Below are 17,754 nucleotides of genomic sequence, written 5' to 3'. Positions count from 1 at the left end.
ATTAAAAGGAAAATCTATTTGGAGTATTGGGCTATTGGGGGCTATTTTTCCCTCCAATTTGGTAAATTCAGCAAATAAATGGAAATTGTACACTGAAGTTTTCTAAACAGGCTGCATTTAAGTTTGTAAATATGTTGACATTTTTACTAAGAAAATGTACAAAACCTTAAATTAGACCAGAAAGATCCACAATTTGGCTAATAAATGAATTATAACTCACCACTTCACCACAAAGCTCAAATTCAAGATCAAATACACATCAAATTCTTCCATCACTATGAATGTGTCTCGGCACCTTCTCAGCTTTCGTGAAGCAGGGCTGGAGGAAGGGCGGGCAACCTTCCAGCAAGTCTCTTGGCCTTTATAATCTTTTTATTCTTGACCTGACCCACTTTACCTTTTTTGCCTGACGTTCCTCTGCAGCAGGAGATGACGTAAAACGAGGATGTTTTTGTTTAGTGCTGATAAGATGTGACAACATTGTCTGTCAGCCTTTCACTCTTGAGATCAGTCTTCTTACTCACGCAGGCTAAGGTGCTATTCTTATAAAAGACGATCTCCCAGTAACAGCACTCAGCAATATTCTATGTGTTTAAGTTTTTTCACTAAAGTGTTTAGTGTATTTTATTTGGAAAAAATACAGAAAGTGTTGTATGTGTGGTGTACTATTCTTCAGCTTGGTCACAGTCAAGGACTGTGAAAGGGTATAAAAACAATGCCTTACTTGAATTTCACGGCACTGTGTCAACAGTCTGTACAGCCTTGTGCTCCTCCTTATAAACACTTTTGTGTCTACCCAGCCAAAGGAAACAAGTAAGCATTCCTTAGTCTGCAGTCTGTACACTACAGTGTGCTTCTGTCTGAGACACATATTTTTTCTCCCTATGTCTTTAAAATGGTCCTGTAATCGGCTAGGGTAAAACTTGGAGGCTCTTCTTTCTGCTTCTGAAAATATTTTTTGTTTCTAAGCTTTTAGAAGGCTAAGTAGGAATTCAATTTATATGCTTGTTTTTTTGGCATATTAAACAAATGCACACTTGGGGGTGACTCACAAGTGTGTGTGGGGGGGCTTGTTTTACTGTATGATTGCTTGTGAGTGGGAGGGAGAGATCATGTTAATGTCAACATTTCATGCATATATTTACAGTGTATCACAAAAGTGAGTACACCCCTCACATTTCTGCAAATATTTCATTATATCTTTTCATGGGACAACACTATATAAATAAAACTTGGATATAACTTAGAGTAGTCAGTGTACAACTTGTATAGCAGTGTAGATTTACTGTCTTCTGAAAATAACTCAACACACAGCCATTAATGTCTAAAGGGCTGGCAACATAAGTGAGTACACCCCACAGTGAACATGTCCAAATTGTGCCCAAAGTGTCAATATTTTGTGTGACCACCATTATTATCCAGCACTGCCTTAACCCTCCTGGGCATGGAATTCACCAGAGCTGCACAGTTTGCTACTGGAAACCTCTTCCACTCCTCCATGATGACATCACAGAGCTGGTGGATGTTAGACACCTTGAACTCCTCCACCTTCCACTTGAGGATGTGCCACAGGTGCTCAATTGGGTTTAGTCCATCACCTTTACCTTCAGCTTCCTCAGCAAGGCAGTTGTCATCTTGGAGGTTGTGTTTAGGGTCGTTATCCTGCTGGAAAACTGCCATGAGGCCCAGTTTTCGAAGGGAGGGGATCATGCTCTGTTTCAGAATGTCACAGTACATGTTGAAATTCATGTTTCCCTCAATGAACCGCAGCTCCCCAGTGCCAGCAACACTCATGCAGCCCAAGACCATGATGCTACCACCACCATGCTTGACTGTAGGCAAGATACAGTTGTCTTGGTACTTCTCACCAGGGCGCCGCCACACATGCTGGACACCATCTGAGCCAAACAAGTTTATCTTGGTCTCGTCAGACCACAGGGCATTCCAGTAATCCATGTTCTTGGACTGCTTGTCTTCAGCAAACTGTTTGCTGGCTTTCTTGTGCGTCAGCTTCCTTCTGGGATGACGACCATGCAGACCGAGTTGATGCAGTGTGCGGCGTATGGTCTGAGCACTGACAGGCTGACCTCCCACGTCTTCAACCTCTGCAGCAATGCTGGCAGCACTCATGTGTCTATTTTTTAAAGCCAACCTCTGGATATGACGCCGAACACGTGGACTCAACTTCTTTGGTCGACCCTGGCGAAGTCTGTTCCGAGAGGAACCTGTCCTGGAAAACCGCTGTATGACCTTGGCCACCATGCTGTAGCTCAGTTTCAGGGTGTTAGCAATCTTCTTATAGCCCAGGCCATCTTTGTGGAGAGCAACAATTCTATTTCTCACATCCTCAGAGAGTTCTTTGCCATGAGGTGCCATGTTGAATATCCAGTGGCCAGTATGAGAGAATTGTACCCAAAACACCAAATTTAACAGCCCTGCTCCCCATTTACACCTGGGACCTTGACACATGACACCAGGGAGGGACAACGACACATTTGGGCACAATTTGGAATGTTCACTGTGGGGTGTACTCACTTATGTTGCCACCTATTTAGACATTACTGGATGTGTGTTGAGTTATTTTCAGAAGACAGTAAATCTACACTGCTATACAAGCTGTACACTGACTACTCTAAGTTATATCCAAGTTTCATGTCTATAGTGTTGTCCCATGAAAAGATATAATGAAATATTTGCAGAAATGTGAGGGGTGTACTCACTTTTGTGATACACTGTACATTTACAATATTTTAAATATCCTGGAATAACAATGCATTGTCAGGGTTATGTCCCAGACCAATCAGCAAAAGGCATTTTACATATTACCTATCTAAAATAATTATGGCAGACAATAGATTTAGATTTAAGGGTGGCATAGTGGCTCAGTGGGTAGCAAGAAGGTCCCGGGTTTGATTAAAAATTTTATTCTGTATGGGGAGCATCAACCAGGATTTGACTGGGTATTTCAGTAAATATATAAATGTCTTATTTAGGACATTTGTTTTTATTAACAGAATTAACCAGCAGTCGTGTGTATAAATGTGTTTACCTATTTCATTTTGTTTTTATATTCAGTATAACAGGCATTATTACACTTACTGGCTTCTCATAATTCAATACAGTGTTAAGTTTCAGTTATGAACTGTCCAGAAAAACAAACTTAGTTTCTAGAGAATTCTAAATATGTCTGGAACACATTTAGAAAAGTTGGCACAGGAGCAAAATAAGTGAAAAGAATATTTAAGTCACAGTGTTTCCGTCTTCAGTCTTCGTGAGCAAAGACGTGTCCAACCTAGTGAGAGAATCATCAGTCCCATCAGACCCATTTTCAATAAATAATTCAAGAGAATTAAAAAGAAAATAAAATTTTTCTTTTTATTTTCATTTTACAAAATGTCCCAGCTTTTCCGGGAAATGGGGGTTCGAGATAAACAAAAAACATATTACAGCATTTACAGACTCCAGGACGTTTGTGAAATAAATGTTTTTATGTCCTATACTTCTGTGCAGTTTCTATGGTAATGGGTATTCCAACTGTAAAGCGGAAAGTCAAGTCTTACTTGTCCGAGACACTGCACTCGCTGATGGATAAACTGTCTCCCGAGGAGAAGCTTGACTGTGTTATCATAGTCTTCGTAGGCGAGGTAAGTGTGTGGGGGAGCAGGACTGCTTGTAACAGTAACGAGATTATGTGTATGTATGAAAGGGGTCAGTGTGCATTTATGTTTGCTTATAATGTTTTTGCTTGTGCATGGAATGTATCAAGAAGAGTCCTAAATGTATGCCTGCGTCTTCATTACGTTGGTCATACATTGTTAAACCAAACAGTATTTATGCAATATTACAGTGGCTGAAATGCATTTTAGTGTGTTACTGTGTACTGTGGGTCTTTTAATCTGTGTATGTTGTGTTTATTCTCACAGACAGATATTGAATATGTGCACAGCGTGGTCTCAAGCCTTGAAAAAGAGTAAGTGATCATTTTACTTGATAATGACATGCTTCTTATCTGCTAAGCAACGAAATTATCACTTAAAAACTATGTATATTGTGTCAACTGTGTTGAACAACAGACGTAACCGTACACTTTACTGCAATGCTCTTTTAAAAACAAATATTAAATCACATATACAATTTTTTTTTTAATTCGGCTGCTCCTGTATTATGGATCAGAGCTGACTATTCTGGTCAGCGTATCTGATTTGGTTCAGTTTCATAGATCAGTTTTTTTTTCCAGCCCTCCCTGATGCAACCCTCATTATTTAATCCAGACTTGGGACCTGTACCCAATGCCTCAGCTATTTGGCCATCAGCCCCTCTCTCAGACACAGCCAATCAAGGCCATGTAAATGCCTGACTGAGATTCAAAGCCCAGATCTCATCGGTAGTGTGCTAACTTGTTTTTTCGCTAAAATCTAAAATATATAATGTGTATGGGTTTATTCAAATCATGACACTGGATATAATGAGGTAGCCCAACACCCTTTAATATTATAAGCACTCATCTCAGATGCACAATATTTATCCTTTCTCTTCTAACTTTTTTAAACAGATTCTCTACAGAGCTGAATTCTGGGCTGTTGGAAGTCATCTCTCCTCCTCCCAGTTACTATCCAGACTTCACCAACCTTAAAGAGACCTTTGGGGATTCCAAGGAGAGAGTAAAGTGAGTACAAACACTGCCTCTTTTTAAGCATTTGCACTTGCACATGTTATGTTATGTTCAGGTTGCTGCTTTTCCTGTGTGCACATGAGAAATAAAGCTTGCAACATAGTTGCTAAGTAGTGGTTTACCGTTGTTAAAACATAGTCAGTTATCCACACAACCCACTTCTGACTTGAGACACTTTGTGAGAACTTTTAGAAAGTTTTAACATTCAGTAAGAAAAGAATTACTCTTTATTCATAATTTGCTCCTAAATTAAAGATGAGGTTACAGCTAAAATTGTATGCTTTTGGTTTTCTTTCAGTTTTCTTTCATTAGCTATTTTTGTGTGCAGTATAGTAATTCAATTATAATCAGGCAAATGAGTCAACTACTAAAAGGATGCTTATGTATACCTTAATCAGAATATAGCAAACCAATCAAAGCAAATCCACTCAATTATCATACATTTAAGAATCAAAAATAAACACGCTACTAGTGTGGCACGGTGGCTCGGTACGTAGCACTGTCACTACAGCAAGAAGGTCCTGGGTTTGATTCCCAGGTGGAGCGGTCCGGGTCCATTCTGTGTGGAGTTTGCATGTTCTCCCCGTGTCTGTGTGGGTTTTCTTCGGGAGCTTCGCTTTCCTCCCACAGTCCAAAGACACACAAGTGAGGTGAATTGGAGATACAAAATTGTCCATGACTGTGTTTGACATTAAACTTGAACTGATGAATCTTGTAACCAGTGTAACCAGTAACTACCTGTCCTGTCATGAATGTAACCAAAGTGTGTAAAACATGACAATAAAATCCAAAAGAAATAAATAAAATGAATGAACTACTAAATTAAATAAACACATATCCTTGTTAATCATTGTAATTTTGTTCCTGATCAGACTTTTTTAGTGCATGTTTTCCATGGCACACTAAGTGTATATTCACTGGGTGTAAGTTTGCTATGCACTCAGTAGTTTAGCTGATTTTATTTTACCTCACTGACTTGACACTTCTTCTTTTTGGGTTGCTAACAGTTGTTCTAAACCTTTACAGATGGCGAACAAAGCAGAACTTAGATTATTCATTTCTCATGATGTATGCCGTCAGCAAAGGAGTTTATTATGTTCAGGTAACAGCATTAAATCCATTTTTAGAACATACCCTGCATTAAAAACACAATCATATCATTTTTAGTGTGCCATTATCTTTAAAATGTAGATCACTTGGAGTGCTCGGATGGCGCAGCATTTTTTTTTTATGCTAGCCACCTACTGTGCTATTGGTCAGCCGGGCATCTTCGCAAGCATAAGGAGCTATGTCTGAGGATGGGGTGGTCAAAGCTCTGTGATGGATTGGTGACCCTGTCCAGGGTATTCCTGCATTTTACCCATTGTTTCCTGGGGGACCAGGATAAAGAGGTCGATGTTAATGAAATGGAAATAGCAACGTTATATTGATTGTGGGACAGACATTTTTGTCCAACATCAGTGGCCAACCATAGGCCTTCCCAGAAGAGTGAGGATTCAGAAACTGCATTAATGCCAAAATAATGGGACGTCCAACCAGTCTCATGAAGAAGTGTCCACATACTTTTCATCATATGTTGTACGTAACCTAAATTTGACATGCAGTCTATAGTCTTTGCTTTCGGGCTGTTTTTTTAACTTGCTGTCATTGTTGTCACCCATTTAAATGTAGGTGTAGTGATCTGGAAATAATTAAAAACCAAGACTTGGTGGCCATGTAATACTAATGTATATTATTATTATAATATTTTAAAGTACTATTGCTTTTTAAAGTAATACTGGCTGTTTAGAGTAAGTAGGTTTGTATGTGAAGATTGTGTGGTGTGGGAGATCATTGCAGTGTTTGGCCTTTCCTGTTTTTAACTCTTTATGTTTCACACCTAACCACAAATACTACTGTCATTTCCTTCATCTTATTTTCATGCCATGCTTATAAACAAGCTTTCAGACTTCTTCCTGTCTTTTGTTTATGCCTTACTTGTCTCATCTCTATTTCTGTGTCCTGTTCACCCATGCCATGCTGTCTTAGGAAAGGGGAAAGGTATCTTTGTAATGTTTTGTCTTAAAAGACCTTGTGTGTGAGACACAGATGTTAGAACCATGTTAGCGCTAGTTACCAAGTTGTAGAATGAAACCCTGTTCAGTCTGCTTTTATCTGGAAGGTTTTATACTGTAAGTGATTTAGCCAACAGAAGTACTGTAATCAGCTCCACTTACCATATAGAAGTACTTTGTAGTTCTACAATTACTGACTGTAGTCCATCTGTTTCTCTGCATGTTTTGTTAGCCTGCTTTCACACTGTTTTTTAATGGTCAGGACCCCCACAGGACCACTACAGAGCAGGTGTTATTTAGGTGGTGGATCACTCTCAGCACTGCACTGACACTGACATGGTGGTGTGTTAGTGTGTTAGAAAGACACAGCAGAGCTGCTGGAGTTTTGAAACACCTCACTGTCACTGCTGGACTGAGAATAGTCCACCAACCACAAATATCCAGCCAACGGCACCCCATGGGCAGCATCCTGTGACCACTGATGAAGGTCTAGAAGATGACCAACTCAAACAGCAGCAATAGATGAGCAATTGTCTCTGACTTTACATCTACAAGGTGGACCAACCAGGTAGGAGTGTCTGATAGAGTGGACAGTGAGTGGACACAGTATTTTAAAACTCCAGCAGTGCTTCTGAGTCTGATCCACTCATACCAGCACAACACACACTAACACACCACCACCATATCATTGTCACTGCAGTGCTGTGTAGTGGCCCTGTGGGGGTCCTGACCATTAAAGAACAGGGTGAAAGCAGGCTAAAAAGGTATGTAGAGAAACAGATGGACTACAGTCAGTAATTGTAGAATGACAAAGTGCTTCTATATGGTAAGTGGAGCTGATAAAATGGACAGTGTGTGTAGAAACCAGGAGGTGGTTTTATGGTTTTAATGTTATAGCTGATCGGTGTGCCTGATGTACCTTAGTGTAACGAAACAACACTGTACATGTTAAAGGAACATATTGCTGTTTGCTGATGCTACAGTGTTGCATTAAGGAATATTAGCTATGTACAGCTGTTTGCTTGATTAATTAGTTTTATAGTCTATTACTATATGGAATATATTTGATTTAGTTCCTACTAATGAAAAGCATGTTAAAAGAGCTTAAGTAATTAGATGCTTACAATAAGGCAGTAATTATTTACTCAATAAAAATTAACACCTAATTACTATTTATGTAAATTACATTTTACCACTGCTTGTGGTCAAGGGGGGTCCTGCTTCCCCGGTATTACCAGGCACAATGCAGTAACACACTCCGGACAGGGCGCCAATCCATTGTAGGGCCTCTGCCACCCCCATCCTCAGACATAGCCAATCATGCCTGTATGTAGATGCCTGACCGGGCAGTAACACCATTGGTGATTTGAACCCTGGTTCCCAGCAGTAGTTGTCTGTCGTGATTTACTCCTGCATCACCTGAGTGCCTTTTTAAAGTATTATTTGTCATGCAAATTTGCACGATTGCTAACCAGGGTCATTTGCACCACCCTGACAGGCAGATATCTAAATTAGTCTCGCTTTGCAAGCTGCTGTCAGGCACTGCAGGTGTTCTGTGGTGATGCAGGCCTTTATCACACTGGAAGTATGGTAGTTAAAAATAAATATAGAAAAGATCATGCTATTCTGACTTCAATGTACGTTTGAAGATTACGTTGGAAATGGCATCAACTGAGTAATCAGTTAAAAGTAGTCCAGCTGGAATTGAGTGTTTCTTTAAAATGTGCCCTTACACTGCCGTTTATCTTACAGTTGGAGGATGACATTGTCGCGAAGCCTAACTACTTTGCCACGATGAAGAACTTTGCCCTGCAGCTGGCTTCTGAAGACTGGATGATCCTTGAATTCTCACAGCTGGGTTTCATTGGTGTGGTTCTTACTCTTATGTTGAATGTATAAACAGACTTACATTTGTTCTCAAGACCTGCATTTAACAATGAACATTCTTTCTCTTAGGTAAGATGTTCCAGGCACCTGACCTGAATCTTATAGTGGAATTTATCTTCATGTTCTACAAGGAAAAGCCAATTGACTGGTTGTTGGATCACATTCTCTGGGTGAAAGTTTGCAACCCAGAAAAAGATGCTGTAAGTCTTTCTTTTCTTTTTAAATGCTTGTATATACACTGACGAGGCGTTACATTATGACCACTGACAGGTGAAGTGAATAACACTGATTATCTCTTCATCATGGTACCTGTTAGTGGGTGGGATATATTAGGCAGCAAGTGAACATTTTATCCTCAAAGTTGATGTGTTAGAAGCAGGGCAAGCATTAACAGCATTAATGGGCAAGCATAAGGATTTGAGCGAGTTTGACAAGGGCCATTTGACAATTGATTGATTGACTGTGTCAGAGCATCTACAGAACTGCAGCTCTTGTGGGGTGTTCCTGGTCTGCAGTGGTCAGTATCTATCAAAAGTGGTCCAAGGAAGGTAAACTGGTGACAGGGTCATGGGCGGCCAAGGCTCATTGATGCACGTGGGAAGGGAAGGCTGGCCGTGTGGTCCGATCCAACAGACGAGCTACTGTAGCTCAAATTGCTGAAGAAGTTAATGTGGGTTCTGATAGAAAGGTGTCAGAATACACAGTGTATCACAGCTTGTTGCTTATGGGGCAGCAAAAGGGGGACCAACACTATTAGGAATGTGGTCATAATGTTATGCCTGGTCTGTGTAAGGCTTCTACTACCAGTTGACAAAATTGATACATTTTAATTATATATATTTTTTAATTAGCTGGTCTGTGGTTTTACCTACATCTGTTTAAAAGTACAGATTTCTTCACTGGGCACACGGTCTATTTTTCTTCATATTGTGAATACATGTTCAAGTGCCTGTCATAGGATCAAATAGTTTCAGCTGTTTGGCTAGCTGTTTGGCTAGCTGTTTGGCTAGCTGTTTGGCTAGCTGTTTGGCTAGCTGTTTGGCTAGCTGTTTGGCTAGCTGTTTGGCTAGCAAGATCAGTATGGGCATAGACATGCTCTAGGATAATACAGCATCATTATCTGCATTACCATTCTAAAAAGAATTAATTACTAAATTGAAATACTAATAATAAAGAGTAACATGCAGTATAAATCCGCTGCTCTGCTATCAAAAACTGTTCATGCATGCGTGGGTTTGATGTTGATGAAGTGGTTTCAAACCATAGTAATGCATTACCTCATTTTCTGGTATTTGGGTGTGCATGTCCAATCTAGTCATATTCACTTCTTTTAAAGGGGGCAGGGTGCTAGGAGGCTGCTTGGGAAAGGGTCATACAGAGTACAGTATTGCGTCCGGAGCGCCAAACACTACCATATGTAAGCAACCACCTTACAAGAAGAAATGCGGAATCCCAGCTCTACCATTTTACTTTCTCCGACAGACACAGCTAATTATGGGTCTTGTGTAGACACCTGGCCTGTTGGTCACAAAGCTAAGATTCGAATGTGTAATGAGATTAAAAATGCAACCATAAATTATCTTAAGAAAAAAGCCCAACAGGGTAATGGGGTAAAAAAAAGCCTAAACAGTGTGAAACTGCAATTTAGGATTTATTTTTTAATCTGTTTGTTTTCGATCTGTATAGTGTTTGTTCACCATGAATACAATGACCAAAAAAAATGTCTTACTCAGCATGAAGGAGGCATCATAATCTGGTTTCATGCATAAAAAACAGCAGAGTTACACAGTAGTAATGATCAATAATCGTTAAGAGAAGTACTGCAGGCTTTTTATAGCTTCCACCCAGCTAAGAACATCCTACTGTTCAGGCGATCCAACATCCATTTCAGACTGTTTATAGACACACTTCTGCTGAAGGATAAAGAAGCATTTAGTGTCTTATTTTCTTTTCCTGCTCCCTCTTTCCATTCTGTGTGTGTTCACATATGATTTTGAGTTCTTAGTTGTTACCTCATGCTAAACAATAATTTAAGGAATTTCAAAAACCCTGTGTAGACAGAAAGCCTACATAAATCAGGACTGGTTGCAACTGTATATTGACAAGAGACACTAAGACAGTGTGCCAGTGTAAGACTATTGTATTGCTTCACAAATGGCTTAATGACCAGTGGAAACAAATACATCTACAGTAAGTGCCTTTACTGATAAGTATTATGTTACATTATTTGCTTCAGTATAGAAGGATATCTGACAGAGTGAAAGGGCAAATTTACAAGACAGCACAGAATAAAATACAGAGGAAGTTGGAGGTGGCAGAGAAGAAGATACTGAGAATCTTCTTGGGAGTTATTGGGAGCTGCCCTATATTTTTATAGGGCAGTTGTAGCCTAGTGGTTAAGGTACTGGACTAGAAAGCTGAAGGTCACGCAAACCCCACCACTGCCAGGTCACCACTGTTGGGCCCTTGAGCAACGCCCTTAACCCTCATTTGCTTAGACTATAAGTCGCTTTGGATAATGCCAAAAATGTAAATGAGTGACAGGAATGGATGAGATTAAAAATGAGTTTATTATAATAGAGGGACAGAGCAGGTAGGGAGTTTTGGAAGCAAAGTTAGGGATAGAAGATTGAGATGGTTTGGGCATGTGCAGAGGAGGGATGAGAGTTTTATCGGGAGAAGGGTGCTGTGCATTAAGCTGCCAGGAAGGAGGAGAGGAAGGCCGAAGAGGTTTTTGGATGCAGTGAGGGAGAACATGCAGGTGGTTGGGGTGACCGTAGAGGATGTTCATGAGAGGACACAAATCTATTACACACTTGCTCATGTACAAGCAGTCACACTAGGGGACAGTTTGGAGTTTGAGAGGAAATGAGAGTACCCAGAAGAAACTTTGATTGCTGCTACTGTTGTAACATATTAATTCTAATGTATTTGGGTTAAATAAATGTTTTGCAGTGTTACCTTAATGTTACTTTTATTCTGTAGAAACACTGTGAGAGACAGAAGTCCAGTCTGCGGATTCGCTTCAGACCATCTTTATTTCAGCATGTGGGCCTCCATTCGTCCCTGGCTGGGAAAATCCAGAAACTCACGGTATAACATATTCAACAACATTATCACACATCACATTTTTTGTCCATATCATGCAGCCCTAGAGCTAAGCCTGAGACAGGCATTTTTTCGGCTTGTGTGTATTCGTTTTAGGATGCTGTTTGTGCCGCCAGGGTTTGATTTAGCCATGCTCCCAAAACATTTTTGTGCTGCTGAGGCTTATTTAAAGTGTCAGGTGTAATAAATGTTCACTGTAATTCTGTCATGGAAATGTGTAGGCCTACATGTTTTTTTTTATTACAATAGCTCTACCCACGAGGGTGTGTGTGTGTGTATAAGACAGATACTTGGCTCATGTTCCCTTCTGTCTCCACTGTTTTAGGATAAAGACTTCTTGAAACCATTGCTGCATAAGATCCATGTAAACCCACCGGCAGAGGTGTCCACCTCCCTTAAGGTGTACCAGGGTCACACACTAGAGAAAACCTATATGGGAGAGGACTTTTTCTGGGCCATTACCCCAATGGCAGGAGACACTGTCCTTTTCAAGTTTGATAGGCCAGTCAGCATAGAGCGGTAATCTTCTTATTTTAATCTCCATTAAACAAATTAAGGAATCAAATTTTTTCTTGCTACTGGCATTAAAATAAATATATGTAAACAGTGAAAATGACTAATAATCAAAGTTGCCATATATCGGTGATCTGTGAAAGCAATAACTTTTCAAACTGGTGGTGGTGGTGGGGGGGTACTCTGCTGATGCTGAAGCTAGTAATGCATTCATATTTAAACAATCAGAATAAATAAAACTGCTGTTGTCTAAACTGCCACTTGGTTGGCACAGCAATCTAATATGCTGACCCACCACTGCTGAGATCTCAAACTCTGAAGTTAGAAAGACAGTGCCAGCAGGGTGCCTACACAAACATGACTGGCCAGGTCTGAAATGAGTTCTCATTACTGCTGTGATTATGGCCTCTGCTTGCAGTTTAAAGACACCTGCACAGTGATGGTGAATAATGGAGATCAGTGCATGGCTAATCCCTTTGCGAACCCACCTTGTGCATGTGAAAAGAAGCAGTTGAAGCAGTAAAGCTCACTTTACTGGCTACTACACAACAGCGGGGACGTGTGTTAGCTACAGCCCTCCTTTGTCGGGTAGGGGTCTATAGCAGTAGAGGAGATAAAGCTGATAATTAAGTATGACTAGATTAGGAGAAAAAGTAAAAAGCAGGGATAAAACGTATTTGTGATGGCTGTTAAAGGCTAATAAAGAAAGGTGCACACAGACGGTGACATACATTTATCTGCCACACTTTACTGTACTCATTTGGGAACAGCCTGAGCTAATGAGGATTTGCTAAAATAGGAATTTGCCTCCCACGTTTTGGATGCAAGGAGATGACAAATAGAAGATACAGCTTAAATTCAAAATAAAATAGAACATTTGTTTGGCTCAGAGGAAATAAAAATGAAAGAACTTTTGGCATGAAGCAATGTTGTCTTTTCAATATAGCAATATAAAGCAATCTAATATGTTATCTCAAGTAAAATAGAAAAGTTTTGATGCAAAAACAATGCAATAGTTAAAAGTCTGGTTTGCACAGGCACAAAATCAAACCTAAATGTCATTAATTGGTCTGAAACCATGAAGACAGGTGCTTGGATGTCTGCATACTTTAGTTATGTGTCTGCATAATTTTGGCTATATAATGTACAGCTTATATACTCGGTAAGGTAAGGTAGGTCTAGGCATGTAGATAACCAATTCGTAAACCTACCCATTTATTTTCATCAACTGCTTTATCCTGGTCGGGGTTGCAGCATGTCTGGTTCCACTGGGAGCCACTGTGCAATGGCCATGTCATTCCCTCAGGCATAGCCAATCATTTCTGGTCAGCTGACAGCACCAAAGAGATTTGAACCTGGATCTCCGTGGTGGTGAGCTAGCATAGAAGTTGATGTATCTGAGCCATTCAAGCAAACCCGCATGAAATATAAAATCTAAACAAAATTGTCCATGACTTTGATTTCCTCACCATATATGGTTTATTTCACTAAAGAGGAAACTGGGCCATTAAAATAATTTTATTCTCTTATGTAATGGGCTGTGTGTACACACTAACAAGGTAAGGTCTCAGATCATTAAGACTAGCACCTCAATTTGGGACCTTTTTTGACAGTAAAATAGTTTTCTTGGTGTGTACCTGCACTGGATTGCTAATAACAATGAGAAATATTGTGTCAGTACATTATTATACTAGTTAACATATTTTTTCCAATAGGTTCCTGTTCCGCAGTGGAAATCAGGAACACCCAGGGGACAAAATTGAGAACACGACAGTTGAGATTCTGCCCTTCGCGGTAAGATTTTTTCCATTTGCAGCTCTTTGGAACTTTTTGTGTGCAAGTGTTGTAGCTTTGTATCGTAGGCTGCTCCTGTGTGCTAATTTTAGCCAGCAGGCGGTAGGAATGTTCTGCAAACAACGCTGAAGCCCACAGTCCTGCTGTGAAAGAGCTTAGTAGGGCTTTGATGTTACGGATGAGCTCGACATCGGTTTAAGCTTACTGTACACAATACAAGCTTAGTTTGTAGAAATAAGATCATTAACATGTTACTACCGCCTGTTTGTTTGTTTGTTTGTTTGACTATAATAATGTTGTTAGGTTAATTAATCATTTTTTTGGTATTAAGTGCATGTTGTCTATTAGAAAACAGAATTGAAGACCAAAGAGAAGTACAAGCAAACAGAGGACCATTTTTACAGACTTGGTAAGTTTTTATTGTAATCAATTCTGAGATTAATTCACATGCAGCACTAATGTTTTAATAACCTGTTCACTCTTAAATCCTCTGTAGCTGAGTTTGAAAATGGTGTGGCAGAGGGAAAAGTCGATCCCGTCTTTAACCCAATAGCTGCTGTGCGTCTCAGTGTCCTGAAAGACTCTGCGGTGTGGGCCATTGTCAGTGAGGTTAGCCAGTCATGCACTTCTCAACACCTGACATCATTCTCAGTTTACATAAAGCAATATTTTTATATATACACACGCAGAGTTTCAGGAATGCCTAGCTCTCGGTCAGCATTCCAATTCATTCCAAATGTACTGGTGTTAAGCTTGAAGCCAAGGCTTTGTATAGCCCAAGCAAGGTCTGCTGCATGAAACTTTGTACGAGGGATCTTCAGAAAGTTTCCACACTTTCATATTTTTTTGTTGGTAACGGTGAGGGTGGGAGGAGTAGTAATTGGTCGTGTCTAAGAGACTGAGAGAGAGCTTTATGGTCCGGATTTAGCACCATCCGATTTCCACCTTTTTGGATGCTCAAAGAAGCTTTAAGGGGAAGAAGATTTTCATGAGATGATGTGAAAGCAGCGGTGCATCAGTGGCCACACGCTCAACCAAAAACATTTTTTGCTGATTTTTGCTTTAAGAAGTTGGTACTACGGCCGCTCAGGTGGCGCAGCGGTAAAAAACACACGCTGGAACCAGAGCTCTTAGCTCTGCCTGCCAGCTACATGAACAACGATTGGCCTGTTGTTCAAATATGGGTGGGATTCAGCCGGATAGGGTCTCTCTCTCATAACTAATGCAATTACGACCTTTGCTGGCTGATTGATGGCACCTGCACAGAGATGAGAAAAGAGTGCTCTCAGGGTGTGTCTCTCTGTACACAGTGCTGAGCTGCACTGCACTCGTCAAAGTGTAGGTGGTAAGATGCATACGGCATGCTGCCCACGTGTCGAAGGGGGCGTGGGTTAGCTTCATTCTCCTCAATCAGAGCGGGGATCGGCATTGGTGGAGAGGAAGCATGACGCAATAAAAAAAAGAAGTTGGTACGACGCTGGGAAAAATGCATCAGAAGGTGACTGTAGAAAAGTGATGTAATTTGTTTTTGAAATTCTTAATAAATGGATTTTAAAAGTGCGGAAACTTTTTGAAGAACACTTGTATATTTACAATAAATTCCTAATAGAAATACATTTCTCTGTTTGTGTGTTGCTATGAACAGTTCTGTTGTTCCCAGAGGCCAGTTGAAACTGTCTGTCCACTCAGTACTCAAAATACTAATACCAAGTACTACAAATTTCAAATGCAACACAGTCCCATCCTGGGAGCTTATTTGGCCTACTGCTTTATGGCCGAGCTGTTACTCATTGCTCATGCAGGCAGTACAGTTTTATTGGACTGACCTGTTGGAAAGTTTGCAGCCTATTATACTGCCTTTAAAATCTTAAATCTTGAATGGAACATGCTTTATTCTTTGCAGCTGAGTTGCAACAGTCTGCATACTTCTGTCCATGCAGTGTATTTCTGCACCCACATTTTTGTTGCTTATTAAAGTGTTTACATTTATATAATTGTTCCTGACTGTTATTTGTGCCTCCACGTCTTCCCTCAGATCCACATAAAGAGACTTGCTGGATAACTGTCTGTCAACACTAGTGAGGGTGCCTTGAGGCCCGACATTGCTGTAAAAACCCTTGCAGGGTATACTGAACAAGCGCGCATCATCAGAGTGCACAAGCCCCAATCAGGGTGTCACTCTACGGATGCCGTCTCTTCATCCCTTTACCTTTCTCTGTTCCTGTTTTCCTCGTTTCTTCTGTAGAGCTTCTCGTTTCTTCCTTAAAACTCCTGCCTTTTCTTTTAAAGGATTTTATTTTTCCAAGCCAAATTTCTTCTTCTTCATCCTCTTCTGTGTCAATGTGAATACTACTGTACAGAAACAAGCTTTGCGAAGTAGGAAACAAGACGCTGACGGTTTCCTGGTGGAACTGTGATCAGTGCTAGACTGAATGTGCAGGATTGAATGCTGGTTTTAAACAGGTCATGCTTTTTACTGAAGGAGTATGTTAGTACTGTATCATCAACCATCAGATTAGTTGACATAGATGTTTACGATTATTGAAGACAAAATAAGGCAGACATTTTTTGTCTTTTTTATTATTATTTTATTGTTGCTGTATATTTTACAGGTTTTTAGAAAATAAATCGTTTATTAAGTTGGTTTATTTAACAGTGCATTTGCACAGCACTATGTTAAGACATATCCTAAATGACTACTTTGCCAAAATGTTTTAAAAACGAATTTGTAAAAGACAAAACCGTAGCTTAGGTCCCTTCCTGTTTAACAGAAAAGCCCCCACCCCCAGGATATCCTTTGATTAGTCAGCTTCAGACAAGAATGGCCTTTTGTTCAAAGGAATATACTATTAATGTTGTTTTGATGATCTGTTAAGGTGACTTAACTTATTTGAAATAAATCTTTCATTTTTACCAGAGATGTTTTATTTTTTATGCTGTGAGAGTATATGATGCAAAAGAAGTGAATAATTAATTTAGTAAATGTTTGAAGTATACACATACGCTATATGGCCAAAAGTATTTGGACATCTGATGACACATGAGCTTGTTGTTTCAAAAACAAATGGTATTTACCTGGAGTGACCTCAGTCATCTTTTTAGCTATAACAGCAGCCACATTTCTGAAAAGGCTTCTCACAAGACTTGTCTGTGAGAATTTGTTCCCATTCAGTCAGTTGTATAGCTGGGCACTGTCTCAATTGATGTTCCAGTTCATTTTAAAGCTGTTGAGTGGGGCTAAGGTCAGTGCTCTGTGCTGGCCACTGGAGTTTCTTTAAACCAAGCTTTAGCTGGAACAGGAAACTGCATTCCCTAAACTCTTGCTGCCAAATTGGATGCATATAATTTTCTTTATTTATCTGATTTAATATACTTCTTAGCCACTGTTATGGCTGAAATATGTGAATTCAATAATTAGTAGTGTCCCAATATCTTTGTCTATACAGCGTATATATGATTTAAAGTGATTGTGACTTAAAATTAAGAATCTTATTGTGTTGTTTTTTTTCCTTTGTGTAGTTTAAATGGGTGCAGGTCCCCCACATTTGTGCCTTATTGTCCAGAAAGAGACTGCCTTTGTGTGTCAATGCTCCTGTGATTAGACAGGAGAAACATGGATAATAGGTTCCTAGTTCAATCCTTAAGGATCCTCAGCATTTCATAACTATTCTGCTCTTTACATGTCTGCATGTCATAAATAATGGCCGGTTACTTGTGCAGTTGTGC

The 17,754-nt window shown here is 39.9% G+C and overlaps 1 protein-coding gene across 1 annotated transcript in view; it reads left to right on the top strand.

The window, feature by feature from the left end:
- Positions 1-16,946, top strand: part of mgat4a (alpha-1,3-mannosyl-glycoprotein 4-beta-N-acetylglucosaminyltransferase A) — a 29,269-nt gene extending 12,323 nt beyond the window's left edge. The window contains exons 5-16 of the mRNA XM_063005496.1: positions 3,511-3,644; positions 3,924-3,970; positions 4,553-4,666; positions 5,699-5,774; positions 8,479-8,593; positions 8,683-8,813; positions 11,599-11,706; positions 12,047-12,240; positions 13,950-14,028; positions 14,377-14,437; positions 14,525-14,637; positions 16,064-16,946. Coding sequence (XP_062861566.1) covers positions 3,511-3,644; positions 3,924-3,970; positions 4,553-4,666; positions 5,699-5,774; positions 8,479-8,593; positions 8,683-8,813; positions 11,599-11,706; positions 12,047-12,240; positions 13,950-14,028; positions 14,377-14,437; positions 14,525-14,637; positions 16,064-16,090 — 1,199 coding nt within the window. The 3' untranslated portion in view covers positions 16,091-16,946. The remainder of the gene's footprint in view (positions 1-3,510; positions 3,645-3,923; positions 3,971-4,552; positions 4,667-5,698; positions 5,775-8,478; positions 8,594-8,682; positions 8,814-11,598; positions 11,707-12,046; positions 12,241-13,949; positions 14,029-14,376; positions 14,438-14,524; positions 14,638-16,063) is intronic.
- The last annotated feature ends 808 nt before the right edge of the window (positions 16,947-17,754 follow it).

This window comes from Trichomycterus rosablanca, chromosome 12 (assembly GCF_030014385.1).
Source record: "Trichomycterus rosablanca isolate fTriRos1 chromosome 12, fTriRos1.hap1, whole genome shotgun sequence".
NCBI classification, from domain to species: Eukaryota; Metazoa; Chordata; class Actinopteri; order Siluriformes; family Trichomycteridae; genus Trichomycterus; species Trichomycterus rosablanca.
The sequence above is the reverse complement of the archived record's forward strand: the minus strand, read 5'-3'. Positions and strand labels throughout refer to the sequence as shown.